The sequence below is a fragment of the Ranitomeya imitator genome, chromosome 4 (genome assembly GCF_032444005.1).
Source record: "Ranitomeya imitator isolate aRanImi1 chromosome 4, aRanImi1.pri, whole genome shotgun sequence".
NCBI lineage: Eukaryota > Metazoa > Chordata > Amphibia > Anura > Dendrobatidae > Ranitomeya > Ranitomeya imitator.
In genome coordinates this window covers 94,650,722-94,676,891 of record NC_091285.1, presented here as the reverse complement: position 1 = coordinate 94,676,891, position 26,170 = coordinate 94,650,722, and the positions used below count along the sequence as shown (strand labels likewise).

Sequence of the window (26,170 nt, the reverse complement as noted above, 5' to 3'; positions counted from 1 at the left end):
AGCTTTGTGCGGGTCTATGACCTTGTCCCTAACATCCTTAGAAAGCTCTTTGGTCTAGCCCAGGTTGTAGATTTTAGAGTCTGACTGTTTATAAAAGACTCCTGCCCACAGACTCAATTAAAGGTGACTATGTAAGACAACTGTCTTTAACGTAGGTAACGAGTTGATTAGGAGCGTCTAACTGGTCTGTAGGAGCCAGAACTCTTAATGGTTGGTAGGGGATCAAATTATTTTTCACTGCAAAATGCAATTAAATTTATATAAATTAATACAATGTGATTCTCTGGATTTTATTTGTGATATTTTATCTCTCAATGTTAAAATTAACCTAACCTTAAAATTATAGACTGTTCATATCTTTGTTAGTGGGCAAACTTATAAAGTCAGCAAGGGATGAAATACGGTAATTATTTCTTTCACTGTATATGCTCCTGGCTTCCTTGCTATAGTGCATCACAGCCATTTAATATATTCAGTACAGTGTCTCAATGGGCAATGAAACTAATATAAAATCTCTAGCTGCAATTGCTGCTGTTGATCATGGAATGCATCTTGCATTATAATGTCAATTCCAAGCATTGGTGCATGATGTCTGCCACATGACAGTACAAATCAGGGATGGCAGTTTTAAAGATATAAAGGTGGCTAAGTATCTATTTATATAATTGCCATGTAATTTTTTCATTTCCTGTTCTGTCCAGATGTCGCCGTATCCCAGAATTCCAAGCAGATGAAGTTTCCCAACCGCCATATTGGGACACCCAAGTGATGGGTCTCTCAATATGGAAACTGCTGCTGGTACCAACCTATTGCACGGTACCACCAGGGGAATAGCGTCGCACCACACACACACAAACATTCACACACACAGTTGGAGCGCCCCCAGACGCAGGGCCACGGGTTACTCAGTACCGGTCCTCTCTGGCTCAGTTCTGAGATTGTCACGGTGGCTGGACCCGATCCGTGACCCTGCTAAGGGGCATCCAATAAAAGGTGAAACAAGTCTGTCAAGGTATCATGACGCCACCTGTGGTGTTCGGTCAGGGTGACCGATGCTGCTTGGGGTCCACTGGGGTGATGTGATGGCAGCTAGATGGTATATCTAAGGATTAACCCTAGACCGGTTTTAGCAGCAAAACAGCAGGAAGACGAACAGTTAGACAACTATATACAATCTCAGGTTTCCGAGGTTTATTTCGATTCTGGTGGTTGTAGCTCCGCAGGCAGCAGTGGCGGGGCCATCCACCCGGATACCTGCGGCCACCAGGTGTGGTTCCAGGGGCTCTTTTGCTCCAGGCAGGAGTCTGGGTGGCTACAGTTCTAGATCCCGAAACGGCCTGGGTACTAGCCATCACTGAAGCTGATCCTTCAGCTACCACGGTGGTAGTGGTATCAGCGGTGCAGGTGGTGGTCTTGATGATGGTGCACGTCGGGGTAACCACCATAGTCTTGGTAGTAATGGTAGACCGGTCACAAGGGGGCGCCTTTGCTACAGGGGACGGCTTCACTGACACTTTAGTCGGGTATGTCACGGGGCCTCGCCGCTTGTGGATGTTCAGGGCGAACCACCCCTTTTCCCCAAAGTGCCGGGTGTAGGTGACCTCGTCCCCCGGGTAGAGATCCCGGTCCAGGTGGCCTTCTCTGAGATGGGACTCCACATCCCTCCGGTTCACAAAGACCTCCGCATATAGGTCTGGCTCTTTAATAAAGCCCCAGCCCCCATGAAGTTTGAAGTCAATGATGGTGCCCTGCCTGCGCAGGGCCTGGTGGTTGGTGCGATCTTTGCGGGCACGGTCCTTCACCGCGAGGTCCCGCTGGTGGTAGGCCTTTCGCCTGGCCTAATACTCCCTCTCCTTCTTCTCCCACTGTCGGTCTAGCTTGATCTGGTATTCTTCCCAGCTGAGGGCCTCCACCATCTCCCCTTCCTGTGTCTTCACCCAGGGAAACCCAATGAAGTCGGACCCTGGGTTCACCCAGCGGCACACTGTGCGCTCCACATAGACCTCGCCTGGCATGGTGATCGACGAGGTCGGGGCCTTCAAGAAGTGCTCCATACCCGTGGCCTGGTCCCAGGGCAGAAGGCGCTGAAAGGTATGGGTCCCAGGGAGAGGGGGTACCGCGACGGGGCCTATCAACAGGTCCTCCGCTAGCGGGGCAGGGTCGGCAGACTCACCGGCCGGTACGACTGCCTCCATCGCAGCTGGCTCCGGTAGCAGCAAAGGAACCGATGACGAGGGGTCCTCTGCCTGCGCCTCCTGGCACGAGGCCTTGGTCTCTAGCCGCAATTGGAGGAGCTGCTCCATCAGGTCCTCCATCTCGATCTGCAGGAGACCGGTCCCAACCGTGGAGATCTGGCTGCTGTGCTCATCCAGGTAGCTGGGGGAGTCCTCTGCTTCAACCCCGCATTCTGGGTCTGAGCGACTGGCCATGGCGTCCTCCACGTGGGTCACTTCCTGGTCTCTTTCCCGCTCTCTCCTTCATGGGCCGTTCCGTTTTCTTTGTCTCCGCCCTCCATTGAGAATCAGGAGGCGGATCTCGGCCGCTGACGGACACGTCCTCAAGGTACAGAAATATTTAGACTGGGTGGCCATTGCTTTTCGTGCTTCTCAGCTCTTTCACACCCACAACTCCACGCCCTTCTTCTCCTGCGCTCCTCGTGGCGCTATAATGGCGGCGGTTTTGGCGGGAATCTTTGCGGCAATCAGGAATGCACAGTCCTTGCAATAAATCACAGTTTCAAGGCACACATGACCTACTTCTCAGGCTTAAGTAGATCCTGTTCGTGACGCCAAGTTGGAGCGCCCCCAGACACAGGGCCACGGGTTACTCAGTACTGCTCCTCTCTGGCTCAGTTCTGGGATTGTCACGGTGGCTGGACCCGGTCCGTGACCCTGCTAAGGGGCGCCCAATAAAAGGTGAAACAAGTCTGTCAAGGTATCGTGATGCCACCTGTGGTGTTCGGTCAGGGTGACCGACGCTGCTTGGGGTCCACTGGGGTGATGTGATGGCAGCTAGATGGTATATCTTCCCACAGGTGAAGTATGTCCCCAGGGCTTCCCAGTAGTGTAGGTAGCGATGGTTTGAGGTGCAGTCAATAACTAGGACACAGGGTTGCAGTCTCTTTACCTCTTTACTGATGACTTCAGGATCCTCAATCCAGAGCACTGTTAACAGGGCTTTCTGAGACCGACCGGTCCGAAGGCACATCCAGAGTTCCCTTTGCAAATGGAAATCGTTGCATACCACTAGTGCCTGTGTGTTGTACTGCTTCCCTGCTGAGCATTCGGGATAGTCCTCACAACTTCTATTCTCGTTCTTTCTAGTTCTTTCTTGTTCTTTCTATTCCCGTCCCCCAGGTTTGTTATGGCTAGGACGCACCCGTTTGACGGGTAGGCTCTGAGCTCTTCCGGGACCCTAGAGACGCCCCTCTCCACGGTTGCCCCCTATGTCTGCTTAGGTGATGTAAGGTAGACAGCCAACCTATAATTAACTGTCTTGCGGTATTTGAAGTAAGGCATAAAGTCAGTTACTTCCTCGGTGTTCCGGGCACCGGCTACGCGCCTCAGTAGGATGTTGCCGTTCTCCGGGCACGACTCCTACTGGCTCTCCTTTGTGCTTGATCTCGTTTCTCACTGTCCACAATATCCTTCGCTTCATGTCCTTTCTTTAGATGCCACCGCAAGGTAGTGCAGGCGCGGCTCCGTAACGTTCTACCTTGTCGCTAGGTACCTGCCAGATTCCCACGCCTGACAGGGACCCCCCGGAATCTTCCCCGCAACACCCCCTGCCATGGGATGTTGCCTGGACAAAACCCAGTCAGCTTCTGACTAACTTCCTATCCAGCCCCTAGTTTTACCAGTGTGAGGAGTGGCTTAATAAATAGAACCTTTTGCTCCTCCTAGTGGCCGGAGTGTGAAGTGTACTGTGTACTGGTGATACCTGGTCAGGTGAACTCCTTTAGTGCCATCAGACGTACCATCACTCCCCTTAGTGGCAGAGCGACATTACTGCAACGACCAGGTCTCTGGGGCGCTGCACATTCACACACACACATACACACACACATTCACACACACACACATTCACACACACCACACTCACACATGCACTCACGCTCTCACACACACAGCCTCTTGCCATGTACCACCATCAGAACACCGTTGTTAGCGGAATGATTCACTGACTGCCGCCATCTTTGTACAGGAGAAATGCATGCGCAGTTTTAAGGTGACCGTTGCTATGTGTCTGCACAAATATGACGGCGGTCTGATTTACTGTGCCATGTATGAATTATGCGTAGGTGCAGTGAATCATTCGGCTGATCCGGCGGCAGATGCGTGATGTGTCTACAGGCAGAGGATGTCGGTCACATTAAAGTGGTTTGTCACGAATGAAGCTTCATTTTAAAAATTGACTGTTTCTGACCATGTATGGAGCATACCACTTGTCCTGGGCAGGGGAGGAAGCAAAATACAATACTGACATTACAGCGGGGGATCACCGTCAGTGAAATATTTTGCCCCACAAAATGAATCCACTGTTTTTTAAAAATTATTTTACCTCTCAAAATGTATCCTCTGCGATCTCCTGCTGTAATGTCAGTATTGTCTTTTGCTTCCTCCCCTGCCCAGGAGCTGTGGTATGTTCGGTACATGGTATGACAGACAATTTTTAAAATGAACTTTTGTTCATGGGAAAACCCCTTTAAAAAGCAAATATCAACACCAACATGGCTCCTCATAAAAAGTATGCCAATGACAATGAAAGGAAAGCAGCAAAGGCACAATGTCAAAGACTATAAAGGGCAAATGAGACTCTTGAAGAGCAACAGCATTGCTGGAAAAAAAACCAATATATATAAGCGTAGGCGTCAAGCACATGAGTCCCCTGATGCAAAAGTCATAAGATTATCACAGGATGCCATTAAGCAACAACAGCGCCGCATGCCTGCCACCATTGTGACATTACTGCCCTCCTGATGAGATAGCATCGGGCCTCCATCTAGTCTTTCAATAAAGGCCATCACCATCATTTCACAAAAGGCAGTACAATCCAAGTGGTACAGTTGCGATTGTTGCGAAATTATACATGTGGGAGTTGATTTTACACCCAAACAGATTACCTCCTGGGCACACATGACTTACTGGTGATGCAATGGTGGAAGAGGATGTAAAGCAGTACAATAAGATGATGGTGATGATGATGACAAGAACCATACCCTACCTGACAATATAAGAAGTGGGGCAATAGAGACCAGAGATGAGTGAATGTGCTCAGGGTCCCTCTTATTCGGCAAGCTGCAGGGGAAAACCGGCTTCCTGGATCGCGCCGGCCGATCAGCTGATTGGCAACGTAGCTGCATGTGTCGCGGCTATGTGACAGTCATGACACATGCATGGAGAGCCCAACAAACAAATAAATTACCACAGATACAGAAAAAAGAAAAGTAGAACCAGCCAAAAACAGTAAAAAAATCCTGGTAGATCCTCCAATAAGCAATATTTTTTATGTATTAATGTGTGTGGCTGATGTCTGTAAATACAGGCACTAATAATACTCAATCATCACATTTGTACATGTTTATATAGATAATTTCAATGTAAGTACACTATTAGCCCAATACGCCCATTATCATAACAAGCAAAATTAAATTAGTGAAATAGCCTCCAAATATGGACAGTCAGAGAGTAAAGTAATCAACATTGCCCAATGCCCTATAATTTAGCAGCGTGATAGCAAATATACATATAATGTACCAAAAGTATTAAACAATGCAGCACAATTAATAGGTCTATAATGTGGCATAAGAACAAAAGGAGGTATAATTACCTAGGACTGGTAAATGTGGACAAACCACCCAGACGTGCGTTTCTCTTGTAAATGCTTCGTCCAGGGGTGGATGCGTACTGGCCAGATGGATATTTTTATTAGTAATAGCCAATAAGCTTACTTTTGGTCAGGTGTCTCCTATAATCCTGCTCTGTGATACCGCCGTCATGCGTTGGAGTGTTGACTCCATAACCTAGGCGATCTGATCTGTATTACTGTCAGACCACTACACCCATCTTCAATGCTGGAGTTATTCAGCAAATTACTGACTAGAGCAGGGGTGTCAAACTGCATTCCTCGAGGGCTGCAAACCATGTGTGTTTTCAAGATTTCCTTAGTATTGCACAAGGTGCTGCAATCATTATGTGTGTAGGTGATTAAATTATCACCTGTGCAGTACAAGGAAATCCTGAAAACATGACATGGTTGCAGTTTGACACCCCTGGACTAGAGTATCTGTTCAATATTTTATGGCTTTCTCTTTTTATGTATATTGTTAGGCTGTGAGCGCTGACGTTTTCCTTCTATCCTGAATCACCCTGCTGCCATAATATCTTCAATGTGAAACAACTGAAAATACGTCTTATATCCTAGGTTCTTCAAAGTAGCCACCTTTTGCTTTGATGACTGCTTTGCACTTTGAATATAAGACATATTTTCAGTTGTTTCACACTTTTTTGTTAAGTATATAATTCCACATGTGTTAATTAATAGATTTGATGCCCTCAGTATGAATTTTCAATTTTCATAGTCATGTAAATACAGAAAAATCTTTAAATGAGAACGTGTGTCCAAAGTTTTGGACTGTACTGTATACTGTATACACTAAATTATATAAATGTATTTATTTACATGTTTATATACACATATAAAATACTGACATTATGCGTACTGAATAAATCCGAGATATCTTACCTTGCTTCTTGAACAGGTTACTGCCAATGATTTCATTCATAGACTGTACTTTTTGCTGCTGGAGTCTCTCGGGAGGAATGCACGTGTAGAACTCATGCAGTAGTTGACTACAATAAGAAGAGTGATTAATGCTTACACGTGTGTATTGTATTGTTATTAATAATACTATGCCATGGCAGACCATGTTAAATGGTGGCTGCCTTTTTTCTTGCTACTATCCACATACAAAAAATTATGAAATAAAGAAGCTCATTCACAACTACCACACAAGCTGCATTAATGTTAGAGGGGGCAATAAATGGTATTAATAAATGGTGTATGTGAACTTTTGATCTGGGTCATTTGGCTTTCCTCTGGCGACTGGACCATGCAGTCCATTTTTCTTCAATTGTCTCCATATTGTGCATCTTGAAACAGCCACACCACTAGTTTTCAGAGAGTCCTGTATTTCAGCTGATGTTATTTGTGGGTTTTTCTTTCCATCCCGAACAAATTTTCTGGCATTTGTCACAAGTTACAGGTGAGGATGTTATCTTTAGTAGCCATTCAAATACATTTGTGTCACCTTCTGTGCATGTTATCAGGCTAAAATCACCAGGGTATGTGAACTTTTTTATCATTGTCATTTGGATGTTTTGGGTTGTCATTATGATTTAAAAAGAGAAAACACAGTAGAAGCTCCATGATGACAACGGTCATTGTGTGCTGTAAATGCCACAGTAGGAGATTCAAGGTGGCATATAAGGGCTTAACTTTACCCAAAATTTTACAAGGAATCTGCAGTCATTTTCCAAATAGTTATTATGGTATTAATTGTATGTTATTATTGTTATTGATGACTGATATTTCTCCCATTTATATTATTGGGTTTTTCTATTTTTCAGACAGACTATGAATCAATAGTAAAATTTGGTATTCTGATTCCGGTTAGTTAAATTCTTCAGAGACTTATTGATAGGTAATAAATCCTCCCCCTTTCACTATGTGAAAAATCTTATGAATATCTCAGTTTTACCACATTTTTAAGAATATATTATAAATTGCAATTTCCAAAACCGAGAGATGAATTTTCCCCAATTGTTGTGAATTTTGACATAAGTATTTAGATATTTTATTAAGTTGTTTTCATGCTGAAATTTAATTTTTTTAGTACAGAAAGAGCATGCAATAACAAAAAAAATCAAAACAATGGGCTGTTACTAGGAAAGAATTGTATGTTATTATGGAACTGGGTTTCCAACTTAATGGTTTGAAAATGTTATTCTCAGCTGGGTTATTTTCTTTGATTAACCCCTTAAGCCCCGAGGGTGGTTTGCACGATAATGACCGGGCCAATTTTTACAATTCTGACCACTGTCCCTTTATGAGGTTATATCTCTGGAACGCTTCAACGGATCCCGGTGATTCTGACACTGTTTTCTCGAGACATATTGTACTTCATGACAGTGGTAAAATTTCTTTGATATTACCTGCGTTTATTTGTGAAAAAAATGGAAATTCTGAGAAAATTCTGAAAATGTTCTAACCAATTTTTATGCCCTTAAATCACAGAGATATGTCACACAAAATACTAAATGAGTAACATTTCCCACATGTCTACTTTACATCAGCACAATTTTGGAAACATTTTTTTTTGTTAGGGAGTTATAAGGGTTAAAAGTTGACCAGCAATTTCTCATTTTTACAACACCATTTTTTTTAGGGACCACATCACATTTGAAGTCATTTTGAGGGGTCTATATGATAGAAAATAACCAAGTGTGACACCATTCTAAAAACTGCACCCCTCAAGGTGCTCAAAGCCACATTCAAGAAGCTTATTAACCCTTCTGGTGCTTCACAGGAATTTTTGGAATGTTTGTGAAAAGAATTAAATGTTCATTTTTTTTTAAATTTACTTCAGCTCCAATTTCTTTTATTTTACCAAGGGTAACAGGAGAAAATGGACCCTAAAAGTTGTTGAACAATTTGTCCTTAGTACCCTGATACCCCATATGTGGGGGTAAACCACTGTTTGGGTGCATGGCAGAGCTCGGAAGGGAAGGAGCACCATTTGACTTTTCAATGCAAAATTGGCTGGAATTGAGATGGGACGCCTTGTTGCGTTTGCATAGCCACTAATGTGCCTAAACATTGAAACTCCCCACAAGTGACACCATTTTTGAAAGTAGACCCCCTATGGATCTTATATAGATGTGTTATGAGAGCTTTGAACCCCCCAAGTGTTTCACTACAGTTTATGACGCAGAGCCGTGAAAATAAAAAAAAAAATTTCCACAAAAATTATTTTTTAGCCCCCAGTTTTGTATTTTCCCAAGAAAACAGGACAAATTGCACAACAACTTTTGGGGTCCAATTTCTCCTGAGTATGCTGATACCCCATATGTGGGGGGTAACCACCGTTTGGGTGCATGGCAGAGCTCAGAAGGGAAGGAGCGCCATTTGGAATGCAGACTTAGATGGATTGGTCTGCAGGTGTCACGTTGAATTTGCAGACCCTCTGATGTACCTAAACAGTAGAAACCCCCGACAAGTGACCCCATATTGGAAAATAGACCCCCCAAGGAATTTATCTAGATGTGTTGTGAGAACTTTGAACCCCCAAGTATTTCCCTACAATTTATAACGCAGAGCCATGAAAATAAAAAATAATTTTTCCTACAAAAATGTTTTTTAGGCCCCCAAATTTTTACTTTCCCAGGGGGATCAAGAGAAATTGGACCCCAGAAGTTGTTGTCCAATTTGTCTTGAGTACGCTGATACCCCATATGTTGGGCACACGGGAGAGCTCGGAAGGGAAGGAGAACTGTTTTAGTTTTTCAACGCAGAATTAGCTGGAATTGAGATCGGACGCCATGTCACATTTGGAGAGCCCTGATGTGCCTAAACAGTGGAAACCCCTCTAACTGAAACCCTAACCCAAACACACCCCTAATCCCAACCACACCCCTAACCCTAATCCCAACCATAACCCTAACCACACCCCTAACCCTGACACACCCCTAACCCTAATCCCAACCATAAATGTAATCCAACCCTAACCCTAGCCCCAACCCTAACCCTAAACCTAGCACTAACCTAGCCATAACCCTAATATGAAAATGGAAATAAATACATTTTTTTTATTTTTTTATTTTTCCCTAACTAAGGGGGTGATGAAGGGGGGGTAGATTTAATTTTATAGTGGGTTTTTTAGCAGATTTTTATGACTGGCAGCCGTCACACACTAAAAGACGCTTTTTATTGCAAAAAATATTTTTTTGCGTTACCATATTTTGAGAGCTATAATTTTTCCATATTTGGTCCACAGAGTCATGTGAGCTCTTGTTTTTTGTGGAACGAGTTGATGTTTTTATTGGTAACATTTTCGGGCACGTGACATTTTTTGAACGCTTTGTATTCCAATTTTTGTGAGGCAGTATGACCAAAAATCAGCTATTCATGAATTTCTTTTGGGGGGGGGGGGGGTGTTTATACCATTCTGCATTTGGTAAAATGGAAAAAGCAGTTTTATTCTTCGGGTCAGTACGATTACATCGATAACTCATTTATATCTTTTTTTATGTTTTGGCGCTTTTATACCATAAAAACTATTTTATAGAAAAAATAATTATTTTTGCATCGCTTTATTCTGAGGACTATAACTTTTTTATTTTTTCGCTGATGACGCTGTATCGAGGCTCGTTTTTTGAGGGACAAGATGATATTTTCAGCGGTACCATGGTTATTTATATCCATCTTTTTTATCGCGTGCTATTCCACATTTGTTCGGTTGTATGACAATAAAGCGTTGTTTTTTGTCCCGCTTTTTTTTTTTTTTTTACGGTGTTCACTGAAGGGGTTAACTAGTGAGACAGTTTTATAGGTCGGGTCATTACGGACGTGGCAATACTAAATATGTGTACTTTTATTGCTTCTTTTTATTTAGATAAAGAAACGTATTTATGGGAATAATATCTACTATATAAAGCTGAATGTGTGTGTGTGTGTGTCCGGGATTGGCATCTGCACCGTCGCAGCTACAGCCACAAAATTTTGCACAGTCACACGTCTGGACCCCGAGAGCGTCATAGGCTATATTGTGAGGCGAAATTTTAACCCCGCGCGTTCCAATTCACCAAACAATTTTGCCCCTATCTACATAATGGGGAAAAAAGTGAAAGGAAAAGTGTTGGAGGCGTCGCAGCTACAGAAACAAAATTTTGCACAGTCACACGTCTGGACCCTGAGAGCGTCATAGGCTACGTTGTGAGGTGAAATTTTAACCCCGCGCTTTCCAATTCACCAAACAATTTTGCCCCTATCTACATAATGGGGAAAAAGTGAAATGAAAAGTGTTGGAGGCGTCGCAGCTACAGCCACAAAATTTTGCACAGTCACACGTCTGGACCCCGAGAGCGTCATAGGCTATATTGTGAGGCGAAATTTTAACCCCGCGTGTTCCAATTCACCAAACTATTTTGCCCCTATCTACATAATGGGGAAAAAAGTGAAAGGAAAAGTGTTGAAGGCGTTGCAGCTACAGCCACAAAATTTTGCACAGTCACACGTGTGGACCCCGAGAGCGTCATAGGCTATATTGTGAGGAGAAATTTTAACCCTGCGCGTTCCAATTCACCAAACAATTTTGCCCCTATCTACATAATGGGGAAAAAAGTGAAAGGAAAAGTGTTGGAGGCGTCGCAGCTACAGCAACAAAATGTTGCACAGTCACACGTCTGGACCCTGAGAGCGTCATAGGCTACGTTGTGAGGTGAAATTTTAACCCCGCGCTTTCCAATTCACCAAACAATTTTGCCCCTATCTACATAATGGGGAAAAAGTGAAATGAAAAGTGTTGGAGGCGTCGCAGCTACAGCCACAAAATTTTGCACAGTCACACGTCTGGACCCTGAGAGCGTCAAAGGCTATGTTGTGAGGTGAAATTTTAACTCCGCGCTTTCCAATTCACCAAACTATTTTTCCCCTATCTACATCATGGGGAAAAGTGAAAGGAAAAGTGTTGGAGGCAAATTGACAGCTGCCAGATGTGAACAAGGGGGACTTAAAGAGTGAGAGTGATGGCGCCAAAGAGTATATACCCTACAGTTGCTAAGGTGGGGCCCCGACATGGGATACTCACCACACACGGGGATATGAACACACATAAAATGCGCCACACACTACCACGTGCTTGAACACATATACCACCCTCAGCACACATTTCACCACACATACACCAACCTCGCCACATAAAAGTCGAAACACAAAAGTCGCCGCTCAAAACTCGCCACGCGCAAAACTCGCCACATGCAAAAACTAGGCTCACGCACAACTCGCCACAAGTGCAAAACTCACCTCATGGAAAACTCGCCACACGCAAAACTTGCACACGCGGAAAAATTGCCACATGCACAAATTTGCAACACATGCAAAAGTTGCCTCACACAAAACTTGCACATACTCAAAAGGCACCAGACATAAAACTCACCACGCCCAAAACTCGCCATGCGCAAAACTTGCTGCACACAACTTGCTACACTAACCTGTCACATGCAACTCGACACACAAAAAGTTGCTACACGCATGTTGCCACACAAAACTCATCTCACAAAAGTCACTACATGCATGTCGCCACACACAACTCAACACACACAACTTGACAAACGAAACTCGCCCTAAAACACACACAAGTCTGGTATTATCCTTCAAAAATAAAAATCTGATTAATAAGCAGACAAACTACAAGAGCAACAAATGTACCATATAAGAAATACAGCAGCTGTCAGTCACATGACCTGTCTATTATGTGTATGTGTGAGCTAATATATACTGCCAGGGGGAGGGCTTCCTGTTGGCTGGGGATTTATCAGGCTGCCATTTTATCTTACAAATACTGAGGTAAAAATACTGAGCAAATAACGTGTTAACGAGGTCTAATACAGGAGATCACACAGGTATATACTATATACAGGGGAAATGACACACAGATATATACTATATACAGGAGAGATGACACAGGTATATACTATATAGAGGAGGAGATTACATACAGGTACATACTATATACATGAGGAGATGACATACAGGTATGTACTATATACAGGAGGAGATGACACACAGGTATATACTATATACAGGAGCAGATTACCTACAGGTATATACTATATACAGGAGGAGATGACATACAGGTATATGCCATATATAGAAGATGACATACAGGTATATACTATATACAGGAGGAGATGACACACAGATATATACTATATACAGGGGAGATGACACACAGGTATATACTATGTACAGGAGGAGATGACATACAGGTATATACTATATATAGGAGGAGATGACATACACGTATATACTATATATAGGAGGAGATGACATACAGGTATATACTATATATAAGAGGAGATGACATACAGGTATATACTATATATAGGAGGAGATGACATACAGGTATATACTATATACAGGGGAAATTACACACAGCAGGTATATACTATATATAGGGGAGATGACATACAGGTATATACTATATACAGGAGATGACATACAGGTGTATACTATATATAAGGGAGATGACAAACATGTATATACTGAGATGAAAATGAGAGGTGTGAGGTGAAAATGAAAAGGTGTGAGTGCAAAATGAGAGGAGTGAGGGAAAATAGTGAAGTGATCGGAAAATGACAGATGTGAGGTCGAAATGACAAGTGTTAGGAGGGGAATGAGAGGAGTGAGGGAGAAAATGAGAGGTGTGAGGGAGAAAATGAGAGATGTGAGGGGGAAAATTAAAGATGTGATTGGGAAAATGAGAGGCGTGATGGGAAAATAAGAGAAGTGACGTGCTATAACTAACCACAGATATTTACTATGCCCAGGCAACGCCGGGCTCTTCAGCTAGTATATATATATATTTTTTCTTTATTTAAGATTTTTTTTTTTTGCTACACAACTAAATTCTTTTTTTTTTACTTTATAACATTTTCCCGGGGGGGCATCATGTTATAGGGTCAGATCCCTGATCTGACACTGCAGAGCACTGTGTCAGATCAGTGATCTGACATGCAAGGCTCCTGACTTACCAGCGCCGGAACACTGCGATCATGTTTGATCGCAGTGTGCTGGGGGTAAAGTGTCAGGGGCGGTCTGTGATAGCTCCTGGCACATAGTGACAGATGTCAACTGCGATGGGCCGATCGCTATGATGGGATAGTACGTCATATGGGGTAAAGGGGTTAAAGGTTGTAGCTAGGAATGACCGGACCCATGCATGTTCGGGTTCCTCATGTTCTGTCAATCTGTAGTTCAAGGTTTGGTTGGGGTACCGTAACTTGACTTGAACTTGACCCTGAACTCCATAGAATCCAATGAGTACCTGAACTTTAGTGCTGTAAAATGACTGAAAAATAGTTATAGTAAGGGCTTGGGGCCTGAAAAAAAGAAGCAAAATGGAGTAAGAGCAGAACAATTGCCCTTTAAACAAACATCAACAGGAAAATTACTTAAAATAACAAAAAAAAAAAATCTTTAACCAGGAGATGGAGGTTTAAGTGGAGGAGGTGGACTGGACATGGCAGGGAAGGTGAGAGAGAGGAGTAGGAAGCCAATACTGTTGTGTTTTTTTTTTTTATTAGGGAAATGACTTAAAATAACATAAAATAAAAAATAAAAAAATAAATTACTGCCCCTAATGCTGTATGGGGCCCGATGGGCAGCAGTACACAGGTCTGGGGCCCCGGTTATGCGCTTCTGTTCTACATAATGGGGAAAAAAGTGAAAGGAAAAGTGTTGGAGGCGTCGCAGCTACAGCCACAAAATTTTGCACAGTTACACGTCTAGACCCCGAGAGCCTCATAGGCTATGTTGTGAGGTGAAATTTTAAACCCGCGCTTTCCAATTCACCAAACCATTTTGCCCCTATCTACATAATGGGGAAAAGTGAAAGGAAAAGTGTTGGAGGCAAATTGACAGCTGCCAGATGTGAAAAAGGGGGACTTAAAGAGTGAGAGCGATGGCGCCAAAGAGTATATACCGTACAGTTGCTAAGGTGGGGCCCCAACATGGGATACTCACCACACACGGGGATATGAACACACACACAAAATGCGCCACACACAACCACGTGCTTGAACACATATTACCCTCAGCACACATTTCACCACACATACACCAACCTCGCCACATAAAAGTCGAAACACAAAAGTCGCCGCTCAAAACTCGCCACGCGCAAAACTCGCCACATGCAAAAACTAGGCTCAAGCAAAACTCGCCACAAGTGCAAAACTCACCTCATGGAAAACTCGCTACACGCAAAACTTGCACACGCGGAAAAATTGCCACATGCAGAAAAGTTGCAACACATGCAAAGGTTGCCTCACACAAAACTTGCACATACTCAAAAGGCACCACACATAAAACTCGCCACGCGCAAAACTCGCCATGCGCAAAACTTGCTGCACACAACTTGCTACACTAACTTGTCACATGCAACTCGACACACGAAAAGTTGCTACATGCATGTTGCCACACAAAACTCATCTCACAAAAGTCGCTACATGCATGTCGCCACACGCAACTCAACACACACAACTTGACACATGAAACTCGCCCTAAAACACACACAAGTCTGGTACTATCCTTCAAAAATAGAAATCTGATTAATAAGCAGGCAAACTATAAGAGCAACAAATGTACCATATAGGAAATACGGCAGCTGTCAGTCACATGACCTGTCTATTATGTGTATGTGTGAGCTAATATATACTGCCAGGGGGAGGGCTTCCTGTTGGCTGGAGATTTATCAGGCTGCCAATTTAGCTTACAAATACTGAGGTAAAAATACTGAGCAAATAACGTGTGAACGAGGTCTAATACAGGAGATGACACACAGGTATATACTATATAGAGGAGGAGATGACATACAGGTATATACTATATACAGGAGGAGATGACACACAGGTATATACTATATACAGGAGCAGATGACCTACAGGTATATACTATATACAGGAGGAAATGACATACAGGTATATGCTATATATAGAAGATGACATACAGGTATATACTATATACCTGACACACAGGTATATACTATATACAGGAGGAGATGACATACAGGTATATACTATATATAGGAGGAGATGACATACAGGTATATACTCTATACAGGGGAGATGACACCACAGCAGGTATATACTATATACAGGGGAGATGACATACAGGATATACTATATACAGGAGATGACATACAGGTGTATAGTATATATAAGGGAGATGACAAACAAGTATATACTGAGGTGAAAATGAGAGGTGTGAGGTGAAAATGAAAAGGTGTGAGTGCAAAATGAGAGGAGTGAGGGAAAATAGTGGAGTGATCGGAAAATGACAGATGTGTGGTCGAAATGACAAGTGTTAGGGGGAATGAGAGGAGTGAGGGAGAAAATGAGAGGTGTAAGGGGAAAAATGAAAGATGTGATTGGGAAAATGAGAGGCGTGATGGGAAAATAAGAGAAGTGAGGTGCTATAACTAACCACAGATATTTACTATGCCCAGTGTTGTGAGTTCTGTTTTTGGGCTCCCTCTGGTGGTTACTGATGGTACTGGGTGATTTGTGTTCTGCTGTCTCTGGTGTCCACCTGTTCTATTAGGATTTGGGAGTTTCCTATTTAACCGGGCTTTCTTGTCATTTCCCCGCCGGCTATCAAAGTTATCAGAGTGTTTTGTTACCTCAGCTTCTGGCTTCAGTAATCTTCAGGACAAGCTAAGTTTTTGATTTTCTTGTTCCACGTTTTGCTTTATTTTTGTCTTGTCCAGCTTGCATGTAATTGTTTCTTTGCTGCTGGTTGCTCTAGTGGGCTGTAATTGCTCCTCATGTTCCATGAGTTGGAACATGAGTTCAAGTAATTACAGGATGGGTTTTTGAAGGGTTTTTTGCTGACCGCGCAGTTTACTTTTGTATCCTCTGCTATCTAGTTTTAGCGGGCCTCATTTTGCTGAATCTGTTTTCATACTGTGTATGTGCCTTCCTCTCATTTCACCGTCATTATATGTGGGGGGCTGCTATTTCTGTGGGGTATTTCTCTGGAGGCAAGAGAGGTCTGTGTTTCTTCTAATAGGGGAAGTTAGATCTTCGGCTGGTGCGAGACGTCTAGGATCAACGTAGGCACGTTCCCCGGCTATTGTTATTTGTGTGTTCAGGTTTAGGGTCGCGGTCAGCTCAGGTTCCATCACCCTAGAGCTCGTTGGTGCTTGTCCTTTTGTGATTCCCTGCCATTGGAATCATGACAGTATAGCCGGCGAAAAAATGTTTGGGCTGAAGTAGGAGGAAAAGTAGTCTGAGGAAGTTTTTTTTTTTTTTTTTTTTTCTCCTCTGAGGTTGCTGCCTAGCCTTAATTGCAACCTGGCTAATTTTTTTTTTTTTTTTCCTCCTCTTAATCCTTGAATGACTCTGACCTTAGCTGTTTATCATGGACGTCCAGAGTTTAGCTTCCAGCTTGAATAATCTTGCTGCTAAGGTTCAAAATATACAAGATTTTGTTGTACATGCTCCTATGTCTGAACCTAGAATTCCTATTCCAGAGTTCTTTGCTGGATATAGATCTAGTTTTCTGAATTTTAGGAACAATTGCAAGCTGTTCCTTTCTTTGAAATCTCGCTCTTCTGGAGACCCTGCTCAGCAGGTTAAGATTATTATATCTTTCCTGCGGGGTGACCCTCAAAATTGGGCATTTGCATTGGCACCAGGGGATCCTGCGTTGCTTAATGTGGATGCGTTTTTTCTGGCATTGGGTTTGCTCTATGAGGAACCTAACCAGGAGATTCAGGCTGAAAAAGCTTTATTAGCTTTCTCTCAGGGGCAAGATGAAGCAGAAATATATTGTCAAAAATTTCGGAAATGGTCAGTGCTTACTCAGTGGAATGAGTGCGCCCTGGCTGCAAAGTTCAGAGATGGCCTTTCTGAGGCCATTAAAGATGTTATGGTGGGGTTCCCTGCGCCTACGGGTCTGAATGAGTCTATGACTATGGCTATTCAGATTGATCGGCGTTTACGGGAGCGCAAACCTGTGCACCATTTGGCGGTGTCTTCTGAACAGGCACTTGAGACAATGCAATGTGATAGAGTTCAGTCTAGAAGTGAACGGCAAAACTATAGGCGGAAAAATGGGTTGTGCTTTTATTGTGGTGATTCAGCTCATGTTATATCAGCATGCTCTAAACGCACAAAAAAGGTTGATAAGTCTGTTGCCATTAGTACGTTACAGTCTAAGTTCATTCTGTCTGTGACTCTGATTTGCTCATTATCATCCATTTCCGTCGATGCCTATGTAGATTCAGGCGCTGCCCTGAGTCTTATGGATTGGTCATTTGCCAAGCGATGTGGGTTTAGTCTTGAGGCTCTGGAAGTCCCTATTCCTTTGAAGGGAATTGACTCTACACCTTTGGCTATGAATAAACCTCAGTACTGGACACAAGTGACCATGCGTATGACTCCCATTCATCAGGAGGTGATTCGCTTCCTGGTATTGTATAATTTACATGATGTTCTAGTACTTGGTCTGCCATGGTTACAAACTCATAATCCAGTCCTTGACTGGAAAACAATGTCTGTGTTAAGCTGGGGATGTCAGGGGGTTCATGATGATGCACCTCCGATTTCTATCGCTTCATCTACTCCTTCTGAGGTTCCTGTATTTTTGTCTGATTATCGGGATGTTTTTGAGGAGCCTAAGCTCAGTTCGCTTCCTCCTCACAGGGATTGCGATTGTGCTATAGATTTAATTCCTGGTAGTAAATTTCCTAAAGGTCGTTTATTCAATCTGTCAGTGCCAGAGCATACTGCTATGCGGGATTATGTTAAGGAGTCCTTGGAAAAGGGACATATCCGTCCATCTTCGTCCCCTTTGGGAGCAGGTTTTTTTTTCGTGGCCAAAAAAGATGGGTCCTTGAGGCCTTGTATAGATTATCGTCTTTTGAATAAGATTACCGTAAAATATCAGTATCCTTTGCCTTTGTTGACTGATTTGTTTGCTCGCATTAAGCGGGCTAAATGGTTCACTAAGATTGATCTTCGGGGTGCGTATAATCTTATACGAATAAAGCAAGGTGATGAGTGGAAAACCGCATTTAATACGCCTGAGGGCCATTTTGAGTATTTGGTAATGCCTTTCGGACTTTCTAATGCTCCTTCAGTCTTCCAGTCCTTTATGCACGATATTTTCCGTGAATATCTGGATAAATTTATGATTGTGTATTTGGATGATATTTTAGTTTTTTCTGATGACTGGGAGTCTCATGTTCAGCAGGTCAGGAAGGTGTTTCAGGTCCTGCGGGCTAATTCCTTGTTTGTAAAGGGCTCAAAGTGTCTCTTTGGAGTCCAGAAGATTTCTTTCTTGGGGTATATTTTTTCCCCTTCTACTATTGAGATGGATCCCGTCAAGGTTCGGGCTATTTGTGACTGGACGCAGCCTGCATCTCTTAAGAGTCTGCAGAAGTTCTTGGGCTTTGCTAATTTCTATCGTCGTTTTATAACTAATTTTTCTAGTGTTGTTAAGCCTTTGACGGATTTGACTAAGAAGGGTGCTGATGTTGCTGATTGGTCTCCTGCGGCTGTGGAGGCCTTTCAGGAACTTAAACGTCGGTTTTCTTCTGCTCCTGTGTTGCGTCAGCCTGATGTTTCTCTTCCTTTCCAAGTTGAGGTTGATGCTTCCGAGATTGGAGCGGGGGCGGTTTTGTCACAGAGAAGCTCCGATTGCTCGGTGATGAAGCCATGTGCGTTCTTTTCTAGAAAATTTTCGCCCGCTGAGCGGAATTATGATGTGGGTAATCGGGAACTTTTGGCCATGAAGTGGGCATTTGAGGAGTGGCGTCATTGGCTGGAGGGTGCTAGACATCGTGTTGTGGTCTTGACTGATCACAAAAATCTGATTTACCTTGAGTCTGCCAGGCGTCTGAATCCTAGACAGGCTCGTTGGTCACTGTTTTTCTCTCATTTCAATTTTGTGGTTTCATACCTGCCAGGTTCAAAGAATGTGAAGGCGGATGCTCTTTCTAGGAGTTTTGTGCCTGACTCCCCTGGAAATTCTGAGCCCACTGGTATCCTTAGGGATGGGGTGATTTTGTCGGCCGTCTTCCCAGACTTGCGACGTGCTTTGCAGGAGTTTCAGGCGGGTAAACCTGATCGTTGTCCGCCTGAGAGACTGTTTGTTCCGGATAGTTGGACCAGTAGAGTCATCTCCGAGGTCCATTCTTCTGCGTTGGCAGGTCATCCTGGAATATTTGGTACTAGAGACTTGGTGGCCAGGTCTTTTTGGTGGCCTTCCTTGTTGAGGGATGTGCGTTCTTTTGTGCAGTCTTGTGAGGTTTGTGCTCGGGCTAAGCCTTGCTGTTCTCGAGCCAGTGGATTGTTGTCACCTTTGCCTATCCCGAAGAGGCCTTGGACGCACATTTCCATGGACTTTATTTCGGATCTCCCTGTCTCTCAAAAAATGTCCGTCATCTGGGTTGTGTGTGACCGCTTTTCTAAAATGGTTCATCTTGTACCCTTGCCTAAGTTGCCTTCCTCCTCTGAGTTGGTCCCTCTGTTTTTCCAGAACGTGGTTCGTTTGCATGGGATTCCGGAGAACATCGTTTCTGACAGGGGATCCCAGTTTGTGTCTAGATTTTGGCGGACGTTCTGTGCTAAGATGGGCATTGATTTGTCCTTTTCGTCTGCATTCCATCCTCAGTTCTGCTGTCTCTGGTGTCCACCTGTTCTATTAGGATTTGGGAGTTTCCTATTTAACCGGGCTTTCTTGTCATTTCCCCGCCGGCTATCAAGGTTATCAGAGTGTTTTGTTACCTCAGCTTCTGGCTTCAGTAATCTTCAGGACAAGCTAAGTTTTTGATTTTCTTGTTCCACGTTTTGCTTTATTTTTGTCTTGTCCAGCTTGCATGTAATTGTTTCTTTGCTGCTGGTTGCTCTAGTGGGCTGTAATTGCTCCTCATGTTCCATGAGTTGGAACATGAGTTCAAGTAATTACAGGATGGTTTTTTGAAGGGTTTTTTGCTGACCGTGCAGTTTACTTTTGTATCCTCTGCTATCTAGTTTTAGCAGGCCTCATTTTGCTGAATCTGTTTTCATACTGTGTATGTGCCTTCCTCTCATTTCACCGTCATTATATGTGGGGGGCTGCTATTTCTGTGGGGTATTTCTCTGGAGGCAAGAGAGGTCTGTGTTTCTTCTAATAGGGGAAGTTAGATCTTCGGCTGGTGCGAGACGTCTAGGATCAACGTAGGCACGTTCCCCGGCTATTGTTATTTGTGTGTTCAGGTTTAGGGTCGCGGTCAGCTCAGGTTCCATCACCCTAGAGCTCGTTGGTGCTTGTCCTTTTGTGATTCCCTGCCATTGGAATCATGACAGCCCAGGCAACGCCGGGCTCTTCAGCTAGTGTGTAATACTAGTTCAATACTAATCAAGAGTGACACCATATGGGATATAAAACATCACACACTGCAGTAAAGTGGCAATTGTATGCCATATGAAAACCATCAAAGAGAAAATAACATGCAATGAACTGAATAGTTAGTAACACAATGGTTGAAGTACATATATAATAGATAAGTCATGAAACCTGCCAAGATGTGGAGTCAGATTGTCCCTGTCGGACCCAAACTTATGGTTGGGTCCCTTCACATAGGGTTTTCTATCTATGTTTTTATTTGCTGCATGTTTTGTCTCTCACCATTCACCTGATTTGGAGCCATAGATTATGGTTATTCACATGGGCTATTTGCCCCATTATGCTGCCAAATATCACTGTTTTTAAGTCTTTTTATTGGTTGTATGTTTTTAATGTTTTGCAATGTCTTTGGCACTCATGTACCCAGTAAAGCCTTTTTATTTATACACACGTGATCAAAATTTGTGGTACCTCTCTTTTAATGACAGAAAAACCCACAATGGTCACAGAAAAGCTTGATTCTGACATAAGTAATAATAAATAAAAGATCTATGAAAATGAACAAATGACAAAGTCAGACATTGCTTTTCAACCGTGCTTCCACAGATTAAAAAAAAAATAAAACTTGTGAAATAGGCCTGGACAGAAATGATGGTATCCCTGAAAATAATCTGACAAAAGGGACATGTTAAATCAAGGTCTGTCCACAGGTGACTACAATCTTGGAATCAGTGAGTGGGCCTGCATATAGGGCTACAGATACTCACTGTGCTGTTTGGTCCATGTTGAGTGTGATACACACCATGTCACCAGAGGAAGCAAAGAAAAGAGTTGTGTCAGGAGATTAGAAAGAAAATTATAGACAAACGTGTTAAAGGTAAAAGTTTTAAGACCATCTCCAAGCAGCTTGATGTTCCTTTGACTACAGTTGAACTTATTATTCAGAAATGTAAGACTGGGACATGGGACTGTAGCCAATCTCCCTGGACGTAGCTGTAGGAGCAAAACTGATTTAATCTATGGACGCCCCTGCTTTTTCAGCGAAGGATACGGAAATCGCTCTCAAGGAGTGAGCTTTAATGTTAAGCAGGGGTTCACTCTTTTCTGATTCATATGCTCGAGATATGGCTGATGTAATCCACCTGGATAATGTTGACTTTGAGGCCTTTTTGCCCTTATTCTTCCCTGCGTACTGTAGGAACAAGTTTGATTCCTGCCTCCAGGGAGCTGTAGCCACCACATAGCGCATCACTGCTCATATTACATCCAGAGTGTGGAATAGCCTTTTTTCTCGTTCTTCAGGAGCTGACAGAATGATGGAAGACCGATCTCCTAGCTCAAATTTGTCTTTAATGCTGCCTGGCATGAAAGAAGTGTCGAGCTTAAATATTAAATGATCCTGTAGGATCAATAGATAGGGATGCCTTACTGACAGTGTCTGGATTTCCCATAACCGTTTTGCAGAGGTGACTGCCACCAGACATGTAGGCTTCATGGAGAGAAAGTTAATATTAGATTCTTCCTGGGAATCAAAGGGAGATTTGCATAGTATCCCTAACACTAGGTTTCGGGGACATGGTGGAACAGTTTCTCTGATTCTGGATCTTAGCCTAGTAACGGCTCAAGTAAACCATGCAACCCATGGATGGTCTACTAGAGGAAAGCCCATAAAGGCGCTAAGGGCCTAAGTTCCTTCTCAAATCCTCTCTGGAGGAATTCCAGGATTTTGGGAATGTCTGGACGGGATGACTCTAAAGTGGATTCTCCTATATAAGAGCAGAGTTTCTTCCATATTTGGAATAGATTGCCGAAGTCACTGGTTTTCTACTTGCCTGCATAGTGGTTATTACCTTATCTGACAATCCCTTGGAGCTCAGGATCTGCCTCTCAGGATCCAAGCTGTCAGCCGTAGAAAGCATGAATCTTGATGCCAGAGAGGACACTGGGACAGCAGGTCGCATCTGTCAGGCAGGGTAACAGGATCCCCCAGGGCCATGTAGTTTAACACTGGAAACCAACTTCTATTGGGCCAGAAAGGGGCCACCAATATTATGGTTGCATGATCTTCCTCAGGACCCTTGGTATAAGGGGGAAAAGGAGGAAATGCGTACAGAAGATGCGCTTCCCAACTTTAAGACAGGGTATCCACCCCTTCTGAGTTGTCTCTTGGATCTATGGAGAAGAATCTTGCCACCTTTCCATTCTTCCAGGTTGCAAACTGGTCTATATGCGGAAAACACCCCACCACTGGGTTAGCTGGCGGAACAGTTCTGAATTTAGCTCCCATTTGGAGGACCACAACTTTTCCCTGCTGAGAAAGTCTGCTACTCTGTTTTCAGAGCCTTTCAAGTGAACTTCCAAGATGTGCAGAATGGTCCTTTCTACCAACCAAAATATTTGTTCTTCTAAGGCCTGTAGAAGTTGGCCATTTTGACCTCCCATGTGACGCAGAAAGGAAACCGCCGTGACGTTGTCCGAAAAAAATTTCACATGACGATCTCTGACCGTTTCTCAGCATTGTTGTAGGGTCTCCCATAGAGCCCTTAGCTCTCTGTAATTGGTGAATTTTTTTGGTCTTCCGGGGACCATGTACCCTGCAGGTACCGTCCCTACACTTCTGCACCCCATCCTTTCAGGCTTGCATCGGTGGTGATTTTGATGAAGGGAGAAAGGATCCATGGTACTTCTTCCCTGAGTTTCTTCCCAGATGTCCACAAAGATAGGGAATTTTTTAGGCTGACTGGAATTCTCATCTTCCTGTCTAGGCCAAGTTGATGTCTGTTCCAGACTGACTGAAAAGTTCCTTGTAGCTGTCTTAAGTGGGCTTGACTCCACCATGCGCTTGGGGTGCAGGACATCATCAGACCCAGTACCCTCATGACATACCTGAGGGAAATTACCTTCTTCCTCTGCAATGCCCAAATCTTTCCTCTGATACCTTCCTGCTTTATGAGGGGCAAGGAAGGCATCCTGCGATGGGAATCGAGGAGAACTCCTAAGAAAAATTTTAGAGTACCTGGTCGCAAGTCAGATTTTCCCAGTTGAAGTGCCATCCCATGCCCTCTAGGATGTCCATAGTCTGGGCCAGCTGCTGACTGAGGAGGATAGTTGAGTCTGCTACTAGAAGGATGTCGTCTAGGTATGGAACCACAATAATTCCCTTTCTCCTCAGAAAAGCTGCCACTTCTGTCATTACCTTCGTAAAGATACAAGGGGCTGAGGATATGCCGAATGGCAGACATGTAAACTGGAAATGGAGGATTGATCCCTGATGTTCCAGTGCAATCTTCAGAAACTGGTGGTGGTCTGGGTGGATTGGCACATGATAGTATGCATCTCTTAGATTTAACTTGCACATGGCAGAGTCCTTCCCTATCAACTGAATGCTTGACTTAACTGTCTCCAATTTGAATTTTTTGCACCTGACCCATGGATTTATAAGTTTTAGGTTTTTAATGGTACACTATTTGCTCGAAGGCTTTTTTATGAATTAAAGGTTGAGGTAGTGACTCTAGCCTATCTCTGAAATGGGTGCTGGATCGACTGCTCCTAATTCTAAGAGGCTCCTGACAACCGCCCAGAGTCTTATTGAAGAGGAGAGTGACTGGAGTTTGGTGGTAAAAAACTGTTGAGGAGGGAGATGGCAAAAATCTATCTTGTACCCTTCCGCAGGATCCACTGATTGTCTGTAACAGACCGCCACCTTTACAGAAAAAACTGCAGTCTTCCTCCTACCTTGATGGGATCAAGATCTCCCCTGCGGATCAGAAGAAAACTGGGTGGATATATCTCTGCCCCTCTTGGGGTAACTCAACCTTCCAGTCATCCGCTTCCCTTTCTAGCCTTGCCTGTGGGACTGATGGGGCCTGCGAAAGGAATGGTACTTTTTTGTTTTTTCTTCCGAGAACCCTTTCTTGTCATCAGAGGCCCTCTCTAAAATTTCATCTAGCACTGGACTGAAGACATGTGTGGTTAAGAATGGGATGGACCAGAGTTTTTTTTTTTTTAATAGGTGTCCCCTACCATGTTTTAACCCAAATAGCTTGACGCACTGAGTTAGTTAGTACATTACTACTAGCTGCAAACCTTATGGATTCTGCTGAAGCATCTGCCATAATCATTTTCAGCATAGGGAGGGACTATAGCATAACCTCCCTAGGGGTGTTAGATTTCACAATTGGGAAGTTAGTGGAATGCCTGCCAGGGCCGTGGAGTACTCTGTACTGGATCCGGTACTTAAAGGGGATTGCATGGTGGCTGCGACCCGGTCCGTGGCCCTGGGCGCCCATGTTAAAGGGATTGTCCTTAAAGGGGTTTTGAATAAAGTTTGTGTTCGTGACGCCACCTGTGGTATTCGGTCAGTGGGGACTGAAGCTGCTTAAAGGGGTCCTCTGGGGTGATGGTATCGCAGCTAAGATGGTATAACTTCCCACAGGTGAAGTTGGGTCCCCAGGGCTCCCGGTGTGATTGGCCAGAGTAGTGTAGTGCCAGAATAAACAGAGGACACAGGTTTGCAGTCTCTTTACCTGGTTTACTGAAGACTTCAGGCAACCGCAGTCCAGGGCACCAGATCACAGGTACAGGCAGGGTCCGGCCAGCTTGGAAGTGAGTTCAGAGCCCCCTTTGCCAGGTGGAGTTGAAAGCCTTCCTACCAGCACTTTGGTGTAGTCCCTTGCTGCTTGTGGCTTCTATCAAGGTCATCACAGTTCTCTCCATCCTCCTTGAAGGTGGGACACTAACCCATATGACAGGTGGTCTGAGCCTTTTTACAGGGTCTCTATCATGACCTGGGCTCTATGTGCCACTGTGTCTCATGGGTTTTAGGGCAGACAGGTTACATGCAGTCCAACTGTCCTGCCAGTTTCTGCTGTGCCTCATAGAGTCCAACACAACCTCGGTCTTCCGGCTATCCTAGTCGGCGCCCTAAAGGGAGGTAACCCAATTGCAGCCGTCCTACCCAGTTGTTACTTTCCTGTGCTTCGCTCTCCTGCATGCTCACTAC

General features: G+C 43.8%; 1 protein-coding gene across 1 annotated transcript in view; it reads right to left on the bottom strand.

Moving 5' to 3' along the window:
* Nucleotides 1-26,170, bottom strand: part of DOCK2 (dedicator of cytokinesis 2) — a 1,209,209-nt gene that overhangs the window by 645,839 nt on the left and 537,200 nt on the right. The window contains exon 25 of the mRNA XM_069763868.1: nucleotides 6,745-6,851. Within this exon, the coding sequence (XP_069619969.1) occupies nucleotides 6,745-6,851 (107 nt within the window). The remainder of the gene's footprint in view (nucleotides 1-6,744; nucleotides 6,852-26,170) is intronic.